At 32.1% G+C, this 18,655-nt stretch overlaps 1 protein-coding gene across 2 annotated transcripts in view; it reads left to right on the top strand.

Annotated features, from left to right (window-relative positions):
• The first annotated feature begins 15,100 nt into the window (after nucleotides 1–15,100).
• Nucleotides 15,101–18,655, top strand: part of LOC113520281 (dendritic arbor reduction protein 1) — an 89,876-nt gene continuing 86,321 nt past the window's right edge. Inside the window, exon 1 of one of the 2 annotated variants that reach the window (XM_026905560.3) lies at nucleotides 15,101–15,296. In XM_026905560.3, the coding sequence (XP_026761361.2) occupies nucleotides 15,246–15,296 (51 nt within the window). In that variant the 5' untranslated portion in view covers nucleotides 15,101–15,245. Of the gene's footprint in view, nucleotides 15,297–15,323; nucleotides 15,681–18,655 lie in introns of those variants that run through there. The other variant, XM_031911469.2, reaches the window with a different exon arrangement.

The following is an 18,655-nucleotide window of genomic DNA, read 5'->3' as shown; positions in this document are numbered from 1 at the left end:
TCAAAATTATATAATTTTTATTTACTATTGTTACTGTCACTGTGATTGATGACATTTATTATTTTAGCCATTAACTGTCCACTGCTGGACATAAGCCTTCCCCATAAAGGGAGTTTTGTCAGTAACTGCTACGCTTGGCAGGCAGGTTGGCAACCACAGTTAGGCTTTTAGAGATGTTTAAAGAGAGACGATCCTGCCCATCCCTCGCCCTCCCTTAGTCGTATCTTAGGACACCCATGGGAAAGGAAGGGCTGGGCCATTCTATGCCGGGGCACACTCGGCAAGTTGAGATATGTCTTATTTATCATGCATGTTGCCGATTGGTACCCCAAATTATTGTTATTCAACTATTAACTTAGTCGCTCATTATGACACCCACGGGAAAGGAAGGGATGACCCATTCTATGTCGGGGCACACACGGTATTGTGATTGATGGCATACTTCTAAACAATTTTCATATCGTAAATAAATTTATTCTATATATAAAGTTATTCTTTTCTTTTTATTAAATTAAATTTATTGATTACTGAGTAGAATAATTTTAGTATTTACTTATTTTGAATTTTTGAGAGGTATATTTATTTTAAATAATGTATAATTCATTAATGTTACTTTATTAATTGTAGAACAATGTTGTATAAAAGTTTATATAAATTGCAATGTGAAATTAAAATATAAATCAATTTGAAAAACGTCATGGATAAACGTAAGAAATAAAAGTTACTATATTAAACTAAGTATTAAGACCATGAAAAAGATTTTATAGTGTATTTTTGTCTTAAGATATATTGCTGATTTAAGAAATACACCATCCATTTTTGAGTTTCAGTTTAAAGGGTAGCTTTAAATTAATAAATATTTGACATAAGTAATGTAATATTTTATCCTCAGGAGTGGCAACAAATAAAAAAATAACTTAGTGTCCATTATTTGTTCATTTATTTAACTTAAACGAGAAATTCACGGAGATTACTCCTTTTCATCTGAATTTAATTTTACATTGTCAGAATTTCTAACAATATTCACGAGACAAATACGTGAATGTTATTAAAGTACAGTGTACAGTCTGATAATTTTACTAAAATCGTCATAGTCTGCCTCAGGTAATTAATTAATGCAAACACATGTTCTTATCTTATTTTAAATGTATTGTGTTTCTTTGGTTGCTTTATACTCTCTAATTGACCTCTGAACGAGATAAAAACCTAACGTAGCAACATATATATTAAAAAGAGTGTCATGCTTTCTGAAAGAGTTCTATAATTAACCTTTATACCAAGCAGGATTACTGTTAAAATAAAAGTCAAGGTTACGATATTCATAAGTCGCTTACAATTTATCATGTTTTACCCAACTGCTGTAAAAAGTCGGTAATGACTTTCGAATATAAATAATACTTTCAAAGACTATATGATATGGCTTAAAAGTGTTGATTTATTTTTACAAAAGGATTTTAACATTTTTACAAGTTAGATTCGATTAGAATTATATTAATTATGGAAATGCCGTCCGTGTGGTCTCGGCATAAAATAAGCCACTTCTTCCTTTCCTGTAGAACATCTACAGTAAAAGAATCTTAAGGGTGGATCAAGGGTGGATGAAGGATGGGCAGCAGCGTCTCTCTTAAAATATCTCTAAAAACCTAACTGCGATTGCCAACGTGCCTGCCAAGCGTGGCAACTACTGGCAAACTTCCCTTATGGGAATGCTTGTGTTCAGTAGTGGACAGTTAACGACTGAAATGTTGATGGAAATGCCACTATACGAGGTCTGTCCGGAAAGTTCGTATAAAAGTGTTCTGGAATGCGAGAAAGAGGAGTGGGGAGGCCAGGTAAGCGCAGGACCCCTTCCTTATGTCCCTAACAATGCTTCAGTGCTGGTCTGACCGCCGTGCGGTGCGAACTGGCTTGTCACGCCATCTGTGAAGTTACCTCTTAACGAAACCCCGTCGGCATGGAGCCCGCTTCCGTTGAAGAGCAGCGCGTCGTAATCAAGTTTCTCTCGAAACTCGGCAAGAATGGCCGTGAAATTTTTGCCGATCTCAGAACAGTTTATGGGGATGATGCTGTGAAGGAACCAACCGTCCACAAGTGGCTAAAAAGATTCAGAGAGGGCCGAGAAAGCGTTCAAGATGACCCACGTTCAGGACGTCCTTCCACTTCACATTCCGACGAAAACGTGGAAAGAATTCGAACTTGTGTTAATGGGGACCGTCGTTTAACGGTCAGACAGGTGGCTGAAGAGCTTAATTTGGGCAAAACCGTGGTCCACGAAATTCTAAGAAACGAACTTCAAATGAAAAAAATTTGCGCCAAGATCGTTCCGTGAGTTTTTGAGTAAAAATTCCATTACGGTGACCGAACACCCCCCTATTCGCCGGATTTGGCCCCGTGTGACTTCTTCTTGTTCCCAAAAACCAAATTGGTACTTCGGGGGCGGCATTTGGGGGACATAAATGAGATAAAAAAAGCTACGACGGGGCAGCTGAGAAACCTACAACCAGAGGACTTTCAAGGAGCCTTCTCACAGTGGAAACGGCGTTGGCACAAGTGCATTATGTCACAGGGGGAGTACTTTGAAGGGGATAAAATTGATTTACCTGAATAATTGTAAAATAAAATTTTTAAAAAACTTTTATACGTACTTTCCGGACAAACCTCGTATGATGGTAAAACTAAAACATATTGTACTGTCATCATTGACTCATAACAATTACGCGATAATTAAAAAAAAATCTGATATAATAAAATAAAAAATAATTAAAATAAAACCTGAACTGAAAAGTTTTGCACTATATATGATTTCCTAAATTTTAATTTTAAAAGTACGTTTCTCTCTATTAGTATATTGACTTTTCGTAATACATTTGGCCGATTTTCATGAAAATAATAAACTGTCCTTTTAATTTTAATAAAAAAATCACTTCAGGGCTAAATTATTAATTATTTTATGTTAATATACGTACTTTCATAGCCCTTGACTACCTGAATAAATCCAGGGCAAGTGGCTAATTTAAATTATGTAATACTCATAACATAAACTTTCTTAATTGCTAGCACTTCGAAATATCTACCAGTTTGACATGTTTAGGGAAAAGAAAGTTATTTTCAGAATAGATTAGAATTTGACTATATGCGTGTTCACTATTCAGCGTGCTATTGCCTATTTTAAATTGCTTGATTATTTTACATCGTCACTATCACAAGCATAGAATTAATTAAGGCATTAAGACTTACAATTCGTATACGATGCACGAACACAAGGATTTTATTTCATCTACATCACAATAAAGTCTTATGTAGTTTCACACAGAAAAATAAATATTACATACCTATCATAAGATAGTTTTAATATTTGTTTATTATAAGATAAACATGTAATATTTATTTATATTTGCTTTCAAGTAAGGTAATTTAGTGTTTAACAATATATGATAACAACGTACTATTTATAATGGATACAAGAGGGCACGACAGCTCAACAGGTCTCTAATCATTTTTAGGACAATAAATACTAAATGGTCAGTAAAAATACTTAACCAGAGGGAGACTTTGCACAAAAATCTTTTGCTTGGGCACCTCTGTCCTATTCGTGTTTCTACCGTGAATCAATTGTGTTTGCATGGCTGTGTTTCGATTTGAAGGGTGGAAGATGGTAAAGGATTTACAAGCTACAAAGGAATAATATCTGAGTCCTCAAGAATGACAACGCATGGGGGGTATTATGGGCGAAACAATATACTTAGTTATGTCCATGGTACTCATGTATATAGGCGATGGTTACCACTTTTTATTAGGTGAGCCGTCAGATTGTGAGCCATTCTAAGTTGCATAAAAAAAAGTCAGTAAATACTGGAGATCTCAAGATCCTATCTAAGTTTAAATGACAAGATTAGGTAAATAAGACCTATATTTTTTTGTTTTTAACTTAGAAAATGATATTGAATGTTTTGATATCAGAGTATAATGTCCTCACATCTTTTATTAAAAATATAATCATTTATAGTGTAATTATTCAAATACGCTAATAGCTTTACTCTATTAAAATACCCATATTGCACAATAATAATATTTATTATTTAATATTACATATTTTCCTGTTAATCGTTTAATATGCTATTTATCATAAAAACCACATAATTGAACCGAATATCAAAGTTTATTTATTTCTATAGTCATTACATTTTTTAAATTTAATTAATGAGATTTTAATGGGTTTAACGTACCCTGATTTAAACATTAGAGGTATGTTAAGAAATGTGTAATACATAGGCAAGCTATAAGATTAGTAAATATATATCCATTTCTTTTAATAATTGCATTGCTATTATATAAAATATAATTCAAATTCATACGTAGCACCATCATTCATCATCAATCAAGATACCCATAATTATTGCACCATATTATTCAATATTGAATCATCTATATAGTTTTAATGTACAATATTATTGTGATGCAAGAAGATTTAAACGGAAGTACCTTTATGCTGTGTGTGAAGCTGTGGCTACTTCCGTGAGATTTTTAGTCTAAGGATTAAATCGGTTATCACTACGGAGCGTATTAGGTGCCCTTTCTTTTTGGATGGAACCGTGTAGTTTTTAACGACATTTTCGCCAATTTTTAACAAATGAAATCGATTTATATCATATTGGCGTCATACTAATTATTACTAAACTAATTTGATACATGTATCCTATTCCCTTGGACACTTAAAAATGAAAGGAAGTATTTTTTTTTATTTACATATAGATACATACATAAAAAAATTGAAAATCAAGAACTCTTGACACGGAAAATTTAACAACGTAGTTAATTCCAAATTCAATTTTTGATCGTTTGTTTGCATTGTATCCCGATATATTAATTAGCTAATTGTTTATAACATAAGAGGCATATCTTGATTAAAAACCAGGCAATTGGCGTAATGTGTAGTACTTAAAAAATAAAGTTTGTCTTAAAAGTCCTCTGGTTATAAACATTATCTTATGCGGACATAGCATTACAGAATTAGGTAATAAACTTAATCTGATATCTATTTTGATAAACAGCTATTTGTAGATAGTTACTAAGATTTATCTCTGAGCTACGAAATTATGCAACTAATAGTGAGAAAGCAGCATCAGGGCACGTAATTGTTAAGAATTTTTAAAATTTAATTAGAAATGTTTTGAAACTATATTTGGAAAACTACGCCATATCTTCACAACCAAAATACTTCAAACTTTGAAGACGAATGTATTTAACCAGTGCGTGTTGCCAACAATGACTTAAGGAACCGAAACATAGTCCTACACAGTTGCTCGTATGCAAAGGCTTCAAATTACTCAACGAGCTATGGAGAAGACTAATTCTCAAACTTTCTTTACATGACAGAATCCGAAACGAGGATATCCGTAAAAGAACCAGAATCATCAACATAGCCCGAAGGAAAAGTAAGTTGAAGTGGCAATAGGCTGGTCACATAGCTCGAAGAACTGACAACTGATGGGGAAGAAATATTCTCGAGTGGCGATCCCTTACGGGCAAATACAATGTAGAACGATAGATGGATTAACAATCTTAAATGCATTGCAGGGAGTAAGTGAACGCTGGTGGCTCGAGATCGTTCCTTATGGCAGTGACTGATTAAATGACGATGATGATTTTGAAATTAAAAACTAATCAACACATATTAATATATTTTTTATCCTAAACGACTTATTCTTAATTGTAATGGCTTGTAATTGTAGTGAAGTTATAATGGACGATAGAATAAAATAAATATAAATATACTGTCCACTGCTGAACATAAGTCTTCCCTATAAAGGGAGTTTCTTCAGTACTTACCAAGCTTGGCAGGTGGATTGGCAACCGCAGTTAGACTTTTAGAGATGTTTTAAGGACGCTGCTGCCCATTCCTCCCCCATTACGTTCCCTTAGTAGCCTCTTACGACACCCACAGCAATGGAAGGGGTGGACTATGCCGGGACCAGACGGTGAAATATAATATACTATGAAGTATAAGACGAAATATAATATACTATTTAGTAATTTTGAAAACTTTTAGAACTAAACCTCCATATATATCTTTAATAAGTCAGCCTGTATATATGTCAGATTTATCCTGAGGAGTATATCACTTCACTGTAGGGAATCTTAGGTGAGGGGCGGAGACACCGTCGATCGACGTCCGGGGGTGCATAAATCCATGGGGCGCGCTGACGTTTAATAGGTTCTCCAAGATGGAATACAGGCGGTATAAGATTTGATACAGCATACAAATAAAACAGCCTCTATACTATATACCAGCTATTTTTAAAATGGATTCCGTAGATAAGTCACAAGAGTTCTATGAAATTATTTATTTTTGTTTTTATAGTTAAGTATAAATATTATTTTTAATACTGCAAAATATGCTGCGAGAAGAGCTCATTATTGTTATGTAAGTAAGTTGGTAGTTAGTGAGAATTTAGCCCGGAATACAAAACGCGCAAATAGATTTTCATAACATAATAGGTATTTAGTAGGTTTTTCACTATCTTAAAAGTTTAGGAAGCCCTGCTACGAATATATACAATAAAACAAAATGTAAACCCACAATGACCTTTTCTTTCAATTAAACTTTCTTTCAAAGTGAAACATGGTGATCTCGTTTTCTTTTCAGTCAGCCGGCCTTGCGTACGTTGTGTTTTGCACTCAGGGGTACCTCAGTACGAGGCGGCGGAAAGGGAGCGGGATAGTGCCACTCTCGCACCGTCAATCCGCCGCAGACGAGTCAGGCGCAGAAGAAGGGGTGCGCCCAGTTCCGCCCCTCCTCTTTCCCCACTGGGGCCGGGGTGATACCTGTGGGAAGGTATTGTCCCAATAGACCTGGAGGATGTGCTAATATACCGTCGCTTCCCCTGAATGGTAGGGTGAGCACGCCATCCACCCTATCTTGAGAGAGGAGACCTGCTCTTACCATCAAGGGGCGGGTCGCTACCGTCGGAGATGTGGTGAGTGCGAAAGCGAACCCATGTCTCCGGCATATGGTACCTCGAGGGTATATCGTCTGGTTTTTGGTAGGTACACCTCCACCTTACGGAGGGATTCCCACAGTATCCATTCACCTCCCACAAGGTGTATGGGTCTGCATAAATCATTTTCCAGACGTTAAGAAAAAAGGGGGCACCTCAGTAAAAGTGACTATTTTATCATTGTCAGAGGGAGCGCCTGCCATCAAAAAATTTGCCAAAGGAAGCTGGATAGACTGAAGTCGGTCCTGAATTTTTTTTATCAACACTGCCAATTGAAGTATCAGTACCACACATAATCTTTTACGACATAAAATATAAGATAAGAAATTAAGATAACGTAATGACAGATTCATATTCAACAGTCTTCAATACTGAAAAGATAACGATGTTATAATACCATTGAGATAAAGCTAAGTTGTAAACGTTGGCAAATAATCGTTTATTAGAGAGTACTTACTATTAGTACAAACTCGTGTCAGATATAACAGCAGATTATTTATCTTTTTTTAGACAAATTACTGCGTGTTTTTATACAAAGTAAAATTGAAACAATTTGACAGTCTGCTTGATAGAAAGTGGTAACCGTCATCTATAGATGTGACTGTCACCATTATGCTTCCATGTCTTGTTTTTTATGGGTTAAAATGAAATTATAACCCCGCCTGCGCTATCGGTATACGCTTGCGCAGCTACCAATGAGGGATGATAGGTGTGGATAAAAGCAGGACAGTTGGTCAATCGGAACGAATTAAACAAGAATTTACGAAGGTTTCCAGAGTAAAGCGCGTGGAGATCGACCTGATAGGATATATTGCTACTAATTTCTTTATTTATAATATATATACCTCTTTTTGGTGAACTTTACTGATTTACCAATGCACTTAGACAAAACCAAAAATACAACCATATAATAATACTTTAATGGAAAAATAATAAATATATATATATATATATATATATATATATATATATATATATATATATATATATTATATATATTTATATATATGTATATATATATATATATATATATATATATATATACTATGACCATATTAGAATTTACAGAATAGTATTTACTAATGATAATGTTATCATTTGTAAATACTATTCTGTAAACTCATGTAACTCAAAGAAACGGAAAAGAATAATTGTTGAATAGCAACTTAATATTGGAATTAGACAATTGCAATTATTAATTTAACTTATAAACAAAGATATACTAGCTCATCTGCGCATATGACAGTAAAGGGTTGCAATTCTAGAACCTTCATTTCCCTTTTATAACATTATAGTACTTAGAAAGGCTTTATGGCGGGGATCTGGATCATAATCTGGTGAATATTTCATTAAAAATTTAAAATAAATTTTAAACTTTTTGTCGTATTTAAAGTTTTAAAGTTTTCATAGATATCCAAAAAATTCTAAAGGAATGTAAAGTCATAGGCAAATCTGCGGCCGGCAGCTAGTTGTATCAAACGCTAAGGTTATTACTTTGCAGTGATCAATTTATTATAACAGTTCGATTAGGTCAAATCAATTCTCTCCTCACACATATAGGTAGTTATTATAAATCAAGAATCACTAAATGGACTGCTTCTCTACAGTGATATTCTGAAATTTAATGAAATGATAGCACAAATATTCGAGGATACCTACTATGCTGTAATTACCTATAGAAGGTCTAGAAGACATACACATACAGCCAAGATAATAACTAAACATACAAATACAATGGCTGCTGACACTCGTCAATGCCTATAGAATATCTATAGGAAAAAAATGTTGCAAAAATTTTTATTACGAAAAACATTTATAGCGAAACGACATACGACACCGAAAAATAAAATTGGAGTTTTCGGTAAACCTTCTGAGTATAAATTGTCATACATTCTTAAAAAAACAAAACTTGGCATAGACTGTAAAGCCTAATAGTCTTTCTTATCTTTTGTGGGATGCGTAATAATCCATTATTAGGATCATTTACTACATTATCATTCGACAGTCTAAATATTTTTCTGTGTAGTGACAAAGTAGAATTTCTCATCGCTGCTTCTCAATATAATAAAAGCTGACTAAAGGAATAAAGCATAACAGGACAGTGCAAAAGAAAGTTAACCTGAAATAAAATAAATCTCATTTCAAAACCATTATCATATCAGCCGTTAATTGTCCTGTGCTGAACATAGGCGTCCTCCTATTGGAGGGTATTGCCAGTAATCACCACGCTTAGCAGGCGGGTTGGCAACCGTAACTAGTTAGCGTTTGGTGATTTTGAGTACTTTAAGAAAAACGCTGCTGCCCGTCCCTCGATCATTAAGTCACGTCAAATTGTAATATATCAAATGATAATCTAGAATCGTCTTCTTACTATACGTATCTAGTAAAGGGCGCCTAGTAAAAGTAAAGGGTTAAAAAACGTTAAGTGAATTGTGAAAGTAATAATTTTAATAAATAAAAACTCATAATAATTTTTTGTACATTATACAATACTTGTATCTACCAGATTTGCCCACGTGTATCTTTGTATACAAAGTTTTCTTTGTTTTAAGGTATGAGATAACCTATGCATGTACCAACATTTAATTCATATCCGTTTAATAGTTATTGCGTGAAAAATTAACAAACATCAGTTCAGCCTCACAAACATTCGCATTTTATATGTACTATTAAAATGCGAATATTAAAGCGAGTCGAATTTTTAGATGATATAAGCAGATTTGAGTTATCAAACTAATATAAGTATACTAGAAATTTTTAAGATTATTAATAGATACGTATAATTGGAATTTCCAGCTAATCTAACAAAACTTTTTGCTTGTTTAGATGAAGATTTGATGGTTAATAAAGATAATGAAATAGTTAATGTGTACCGTGCGCCATGCAAATATTTATTTTCTATTATGTATTATTTTCACTTGAAACTCCTTTAACAATTAGGTGGTAGAATCCCTGTTATAATCATGTTATAATACAAATCTATAAATATTTATTTAAATTTTGAATTAAGGAATCTCAATTCATAATCAAAATTTTGTAATATTTAAATATCTTTTATACCATAAAATATCTTATTTGCCAAGAGTGTATACTGGATAATTTTTCTTTTCTTTTACCTTCTTCAAATATATCGTACCCTGAACTGATTTCTCAGATAAGATTTTATCTACGTTCCCTCCTCAGGGAAAGAGAAAAAATATTAGGTATTAATAATTTACAATAATTAAAATAATATAGAATCATGTGTGCGTCTAACAAAGTAACCACATAACTACATATAAAATCTAGAACGATTTACAGGTACCTACTATGAGTAAATAAAAACTCTTTATTGTTCTCTTCGAATAATATCGATTACCAATATTAATAATATGTATATAAAAATTAATACTGAATTACAAAGCACAATAAAGCAAATTAAAGATAAAATGTTTAACCTTTAATCTATAAGTACGAAATTGATACATAACACCAACAGACAGCCTGCCAGATATATTATAGTTTATTTTCATTAACAAATATTTGCTAAGTAAAGTTTAGCAGGCGATAAGATTACATTAATAAAATAAATAACAAATACGCAGACTATAGAACCTAAAGATCATAAATTCCAAAATTAGTTAATTATTTTGTTAGATACTTAACTTGCGGCCTTAATTATTTATTATCTATGAGTTATGACGTAATGTTAATAGTCAATGTTAAGCACAAACCGACTGTAGCGTTTCGTTCAGTTACAGAATAATAGATGGCGGTGCATACTATATAACTATGATCCTATCTTTTATAGGGATCCGTACCAAAAAAGAATACAAATGAAATCTTATGTTTTTAAGTGAAAATTGTATTAAATTAGAAGGATACAACATATTTTTAGTGTGTGCAATAAAATATATAAAATTAAAGTCATAATTTAGAATAAGTTATATAATGTTAAGTTGGACAAAACTGCAAAGACGAACTCAAAACAAAGTTAGCCTCATAGATGTTTATAATACAGCTAATCGTTTTTGTTTATCAAACGAGGTTTCGAGAAACCTTATCAATAGCTATTCATAGAAAAATATTTTTTATACATTGAACCGCTTAATTTTTATGATTCTCTTTTCTAAATACGAGTATATCAGATACTAACTAATACGTCAAACGTTTTGCTCCATAAAATTAAAATTTCCATTCTGATGAAATTAGATGTTTTTGCATGAAAAAATATCAAACAACTATACATTCCTTACTGTCTCATTTATAATATTAATAGGATTTACGATAAAAATAATGTATATTGTTTGCAACAATTCGAGAGATAAAGTTATTTTTATAAATGACTATATGCATTTATAAAAATAACTTTATCTCTCGAATTGTTGCAAACAATATATATTTAGAAAATTTAAAAAAATCGGTTGTACAGGTTCGGGGTTTAGCGTGAATGAACATCGTTACACGGAATTGTTATACAATAAATTTGAATCATTTCAAAATTATTAGCATCCTTTTAAAATACTGTTATGTCAATGATAATTATTTTTTTTTATAAAGAATTCAAAGATTCAAATAATTGATAAATGTCGATATAAAATGCTGATTCACGTTTACGCGGCACGTTCAAGTTATTAAGTAACTAACTTACCGGGAGACTAATTTTTCTTTGTAGTTTTTGAATGACAACATCGATTTCGCTCTATACATTAATATGCCCCTATATTCTTACTTAAAGAACTATTTAATTTTACTTTTAACTGATGAATAATTTTAACAGAAATGACTTACCTAAAAGTGCCACATGTATTCATGTTAGTTCCCGTCTTACCTTACCTTAACACTAATCATTTCTTACTCCAAAACTATAATCCCCTTATTCATAAATAGATACGTCCAACCTCTTATAAACCTTATTTAGGTATTGAAATTTTTTGTCACTTTCTTTCAAATTCGGAATTTAGCACAAAAGAACAAAAATCAAAACACTTCAATAGCTAAAATAGTTTTATAAGAGGTTTGACGTTTTTATTAATGAGGGGGTTAGTAGATATATTCAATTGAATCAATTTACAATATTCGATGTTGCTTCACTTATACTCGCACATGTAGGAAATATTAACATTACCTGCGCTATTTACGTCGGAATAATACCAGTGAGGAATTGAAGGTGAGTATGAAATCAAATTTACCAGAAATAAAGTAATTAAATTTCAAAAGGAATCGCGCCAACTGCCCACTGCGGAACAAATATCTTCCCCATAACAAGAGTTTTGCCAGTAGTTGTTTTAATGAACTGTGGTAATTTTCAAAAGAAATGTATAGAAATTGACGTAACAGGATATATTGCTTACAATGGGGCCACTTCGAAATCAACTCGAAAGTACTCTTGCTGGAGTATCCGCATCGAAGGACACTTGCGCGTTCACTGTTAAAAAAAAAACTTATTTATTCTAGCACGGCAATTCGAGAACACATTCATTGATATCATCAAAAGTATTGGGATCCTCGGAGTTGACATCTTCAGCACTGTGGAGTTTTGAAGTCGTCTAGAAGATAAAGTCAAGCTGGCGTCCAAAAAGCTCGGGATGCTCAGTAGAGTGAAACGATACTTCACCCTGAGACAAAGACTTCTGTTGTCGCAAGTCCAGCCCCACATGGAGTATTGTTCTCATCTATGGGCCGGAGTACTTGGATACCAGCTTAGTCCTCTTGACTAGGTTCAAAGATGGGGATTGTTGACGATCCCAACCTCACAGGCGGTGTATTCTACCACTTATATAACGAATTGTGTTCTAAAAAATTATTTGAAATTATGCCTACAGCTAACTTTTATCATTGCACTGCTCACCATCGACAGGGAATTCATCCTCATACGCTTCTACCTAAATGATTATGGATAGTGCGGTATCAGAGAAATTTCCTCCCACGAACGCTGTGGAATAGGCTCCCTACCGAGGTTTACCCTAGAGACTACAGTATGGGGTTATTCAAAAAGGGTATTTCTTTAAGGTCGGCAATTCGCACGTGACATCTCTAGTATTGCAGGCGTTCATACGCTACAGTGATCGTTTACCATCAGACAGGCTGTATGCTTGTTTGCCACCATCGTAGTAAAAAAAAATTGTTTCCATTACTTCTTACTGCATCCTCTTTCACCAAAATTTTAAATTCTAAGTCTATATTTACGAACTGGATCTATTTAAAGCAAAAGTAAGAATGGCAAGTCTAAAATTTTTGGCTCGCGAGTTCCATCTTAAACTCCATTAAACTTCATGAAATTCAGAATTTAAATCATCTTTATTCTAATAGACTTGTTTACAAATACATTTAAATCGTCAATTTTTTTAATGAAATTTGGAAGGTTGTTTGCAATTAAGAAGAGCCCGCAAGAAACTTAGTTACTCTTTTAAATCTCTGTTAACATTATGGGTATTTATTTAAATTTATTATGTCTAAAATTACACGGTCATTAAAAAGCCCGTTCATGATCGATCCACACCATGTACGCTTATCATTCAAGTAATCGTTTATAGTCTAATAGGCTTTGTTCAATATGTGTTTTTAATACAGTTTTAAATGTATTAAAAGGTAGAACCAAAATATTCTTCGATATTTTATTATAAAATATAGTGTAACAAACAGTTGTACATTGCTGCGTATATACAAAATGTTTGTACAAGTATATATGTGCTGTGAAGTTACAGTGAGAATATTTGTTTCTTTAAATTTTTTTCTTAATGATTCACGACTTCCCATAGAATAAATTGTGCGAACAGCACGTTTTTTTATAATACAAATGTGCTTTGGATGTCGGCTACTTCACCTCATCAAATGAGATCCAAATAAATGTCAAAAACTATTCCCTTTTCACAACAGAAAAAATCTTTTGAGGAAAGTGAAGCGAGGTCTTTTACTGAAATATAAAAACTAAAACATTGTACTAACCTATTTTAACTATAACACTGTTTTGACACTATCTTTCAAATTGAGAATTTAGCACAAAAGATAGAGACAAAACAGTCACAGCAGACGGTAACTGTCCACTACTAAAGAAAAGCCTTCTCCATAAGGAAAATTTGCCAGTAATTGCCACACTTGGCAGCCAGATTGGCAACCGCAATTAGGCTTATAAAGATGTTTAAGAGGCATGCTACTGCACATCACTCTACTATTAAGTTCTCTAAGTTTCATCTTACGACACCCACGGGAATGGAATAGATGGTCTATTCTATAGTGGGACCACAGAGAAAAGACAAAGCAGTGTTATATTAAAAATAAGTTTAGGAGACGTTTGACATTTTTTTTATGTATATAAACGTAAATTTGTAACGTGCCACTTCTCTAGTTATTCCCCTCTTTTCTCTTCTCAACTTTTGTTCTTTATACGGTTCTGTATTAAATAAATAAACCCCTTCTAGTACGACGATATCTATTTAATGGCAAATATTTAAAAATAACTAACCTTTGGCATCTAACCTAGACTAAACAGAGTTGTGGAGTTGTATATAGAATTATATGAGTAGGTACTAAATATGTCACTTGCTTAAAGGCATATGTACCTACAGTTATTTGTTTGATTATAAAGTCACTGAACAAAAATTTTATACATGAACTTAAAATGTAATAGTGCCCTAGTACCATTTTAAAGATTTGCGTAGATTTCAAAAATGGTCCGTGGAGGGTAAAAATATGAGTTTTATTTCACAAAGACTTGATATAACAAGTCTTTAATACTATTCTATTTTGACGAACAAAATGCATGCTAAAGTCTGACCCTTATTTGCGTAAGCCCTAAGAATAATGCTCATGTATATAGTTACATAGAAATAAGCTCATGTATATAATTACGCAACAATGAAGCCATAATGGAGAGCTAACATCTAGACCAATACGGTATATATTTATAAATGTAGGGATAATAATATGGTTATTAACAAACGTTTATATAAAATACATGCATATGAATGAAATATATAAGAAATTTGCTATATATTGACATGGTATATAAAGGAAAATGCCGACAACAGTGCTCTAAGTACAATGAAACGAAAACCCTCGTTATCAGTCGCGCGGCGCGAGTTCCTAATCACTTTCATTGCAACCCCGACAAGGAGGTCGCGTGGCGGCGCTATCACGCACAGTCGTAGTCGGTCCCGCGCAGTGGGTGCGCGCAGGCGTATGCCATGAGTGGCTCGTGACAGGTCGCACAGCGAGCATAGCGAGTGGACGCCGCTGCGACACCACGTCACCCGGCTCCAGCCGGGAATGGAGGCCTGCTGCGCGATCACTGCTGCCGAGGACCTTGTGGGCGACCAGGTACGCTCCATACCACGTGATGTGACTACCCTATCCTGTGCCATTCGTGTACTAGTGCGCGCTACATTTTTTTCGAATTCAGAACCGAGTGTTTTTTTTTAAACGTGACTTTCCGTTTGTGCCGTTATTTTGATTTTCACTACTAGTGTTATGTATGGATTGATTGGTTGAGATATTCAAATGGAAAAGTGCAAGTATACAATGAGGTCTGGTTTGTAGTCACTGAAGTAGCAGGTTCGCGGAATACGACCATGTTTACTTAGCCAAATAGTAATAAATATATTTTTCGTTAAAAACTTGATACGAGAAGATAACAAAATCAATATTGACATTTAAAAAGACGCAGTGTTAAACGCTGTTAAGGTATGCCGAAAAATATGGTAGGTACGTAGCTATATACATGTTTTGATAGCAAATATCTTAAATATTCATATTACAATCGGCTCAAATTGTAACACTCATGTATTACAATTCGAGTTCAAAGTAACAAAATAATTTTAGCATTACTATTATATATTTTAAGTATAACAGTTTTTATGCTTTTGTGAACTACATAGAATAATGCTTTTGTAGAGTCTGCATAGACGACTAGATTACTAAATAGATACTTTAAATACTACACTAGACTTCAAAGTATATTTAAACAAGTAATTTAATTCAATATATACATTTGAATTTTCAACACTATTCGATTTAACATAACTATTTAGGGCTTTTTATAACCTTGCAAAGTCAAGGTACTGGGTTAAGGTAGGTACTATCGTACTTAGATTGTTTTAAATTATATATAGCTCATATATATATAGCGTGTATATATTTGTATTATATGTACAATTAAAATAATCTTCTTAATCAATATATAAAAAATATATTGATTAGGAAGACACAAATTATATACTAGATGGAAATATTATTTAATTGCTAAACAGATGCACCTATACAAGTTTTCCTTATTGTTATTGAATAATAATTTACACTCCACTGTAGTCGGACAACTGATTACTAAATTAATCAAAAAGTATTAAAGATAATTCTGTCATAACATTGTAATAACAATCGAAACTATCTCCTTATCGTATAAATTTAAAGTTCATTTTCCAAATTTTATACTCGACTATCAGACTAGAAAAGACATCAACGCTTACCGACGGTATGCGTCCTGCGGTGCGCATATACTTAATATTGTATAATTTTGTTTATACTCGTATTATAATTATACTATCAATAATGACTATTTATTAGATATATTATAAAATATAATTTGAACATATAAAAAAGAAAACAGAAAGGAAGTGTTAATAAATAATAATTAAAACGAGATATGTAAAAGGTAATTAAATCTTATATTTAAATATTAATGGGTATAGTTTATTACGCAAAACTATTTCCCAACTGCAAAATAAAAGAAAATGATGTTATATTTTAAAAATAGAACAAATAATTTTATCTAACATTTCTTGTATTAAAGTTTAAATTTAAAATGTATATAGAAAATAAAAGTCTAACCATGTAACATAATTGTATATATTTTAACAATGAAGAAGTTACCATACATGTAAACCATACATAAAGTCAAATCCAAAGTTTATTAACCCCACATGAAACCTATTAAATATTAATTAACCTCAACACATATCAGAGATGTTAAATAATAAATATAGACAACATTTATATGTCAATTTTATTAAAAACTAATGACCAATAAAAACAATTAAGACTTGGTGTCATTAATTGTTTTTTTTTTTTTATTACTACTTGAGAAACATATTTCAGCGATATAATTTAATAGATAAAGATGTTTCTTTAAGGCAACATATACAAATACCGCAGACACGTCGACCTGCAGGATAAGAATGATTGCAAACGAACACACCTATTCAATGGTTGCCGTGGGCGTATTTCCGCGATACCACCGATCCCAACATTTAATAGCCCTAAGCTGGTGTGACACGGTAACAAAATCATCATAAAATGGACAGAATTAAAGAATATCAGATAGTGTTAATCAAAGCACAGTTATTGTCCGTTACTTACAACAAGACGTCGATAATGTTCCATGTTTATTAGCATATTAACTCAAATATTTTTGAATAACTGTTGAGTTACTATAAATGAATGGTAGGTTACAACGCATCGTCAATTATACTATATATTGTAATATATATTACATCTAGATACGTAACGCAAACCCATAAGCGTTTTAATTTAAAATATTAAATTAAACCGGCTGTACACTTGACAAAATTGTAGTGGTAGTTATTATAATTTATTTAATAATAAGAAACATCATATTGCAATTGATTTTTATATAGTATACACTAGAAATAAAATAGAAGTGTAAGTAAAAACATTTGCTTTTTAAAATTGGTGGTGAATTATTATTTGATCCGCTTAATCTGTGGAGAGTGTGTACTCTTCAGATCTATCTATCAGATCTATCAGCCAAAAGGATCACTCTTAATATACATACATGAAAATTACATACAAAACTGTATGAGGCTAACACGAAAGTATAGGTATATGAATGTAAAAAATAATCTAATTTTGAAAAAACCTAGTATAACATATACACAAAATTTGCCTTCGAATAAAGATGTTGCAATCCATGGAATCATGTAAAAATAAACTATCAAATAAAAAAGAAAGTATATTAAATTTTGTATTTGTGTATAAAAATGTTAAAATCTTAATTTAATTCTAAGAATTAAAAATAAATGCAATAATTTAAGACAAATATTTATTTATTTTGTAAGTGGGATTATACATATATTTTAAATAATTACGTTTCTATAAACAAATTATACTCATGATATAAAGTTGATAACCACGTGCATAACATATACCTATTTACATTCACTTTACGAACCAATATGAATAAGTATGCCTATCATAAAATTAGTGTAGCTAATGTAATCTACAATATAAGTGAAATCAATCGACAATAAAATAGATAATAAATAAAGTAGTATCAATTCATAGGTATATGTATATTATATCTATGACTTTTCACTATAAAATAAATCAGTATATATGTTTTAGGTATATAATATTTTAATCAGTGTAATTAAATAGTAGATATATACTCAATTACTAAAAAACCATTTGGTAACTCGTTCGATATGAATTATTCATGTGTGGAATGGGTGCCTTTAGTGAGAGTAAAAAATATGCAGATGTTTTTAAATAATCAATACATGATTAAACTATATTTACTTAAATGGGTATAAATTACAATTTTTCATAATTAGGTAAATAGATTTTGCTGCGCAAAAAACAGTCACTTCAATCTTAGTAAGGTAATATTGATTAATCTTCAAATAATAAAATTCAACGCATACTAAATTGCATACGCGTGGATT

Source organism: Galleria mellonella, unplaced genomic scaffold (assembly GCF_026898425.1).
Source record: "Galleria mellonella isolate WM207_F2 unplaced genomic scaffold, CSIRO_AGI_GalMel_v1 utg33, whole genome shotgun sequence".
NCBI lineage: Eukaryota > Metazoa > Arthropoda > Insecta > Lepidoptera > Pyralidae > Galleria > Galleria mellonella.
Note: the sequence above shows the minus strand (reverse complement) of the source record. Positions and strands in the feature narration are given on the sequence as shown.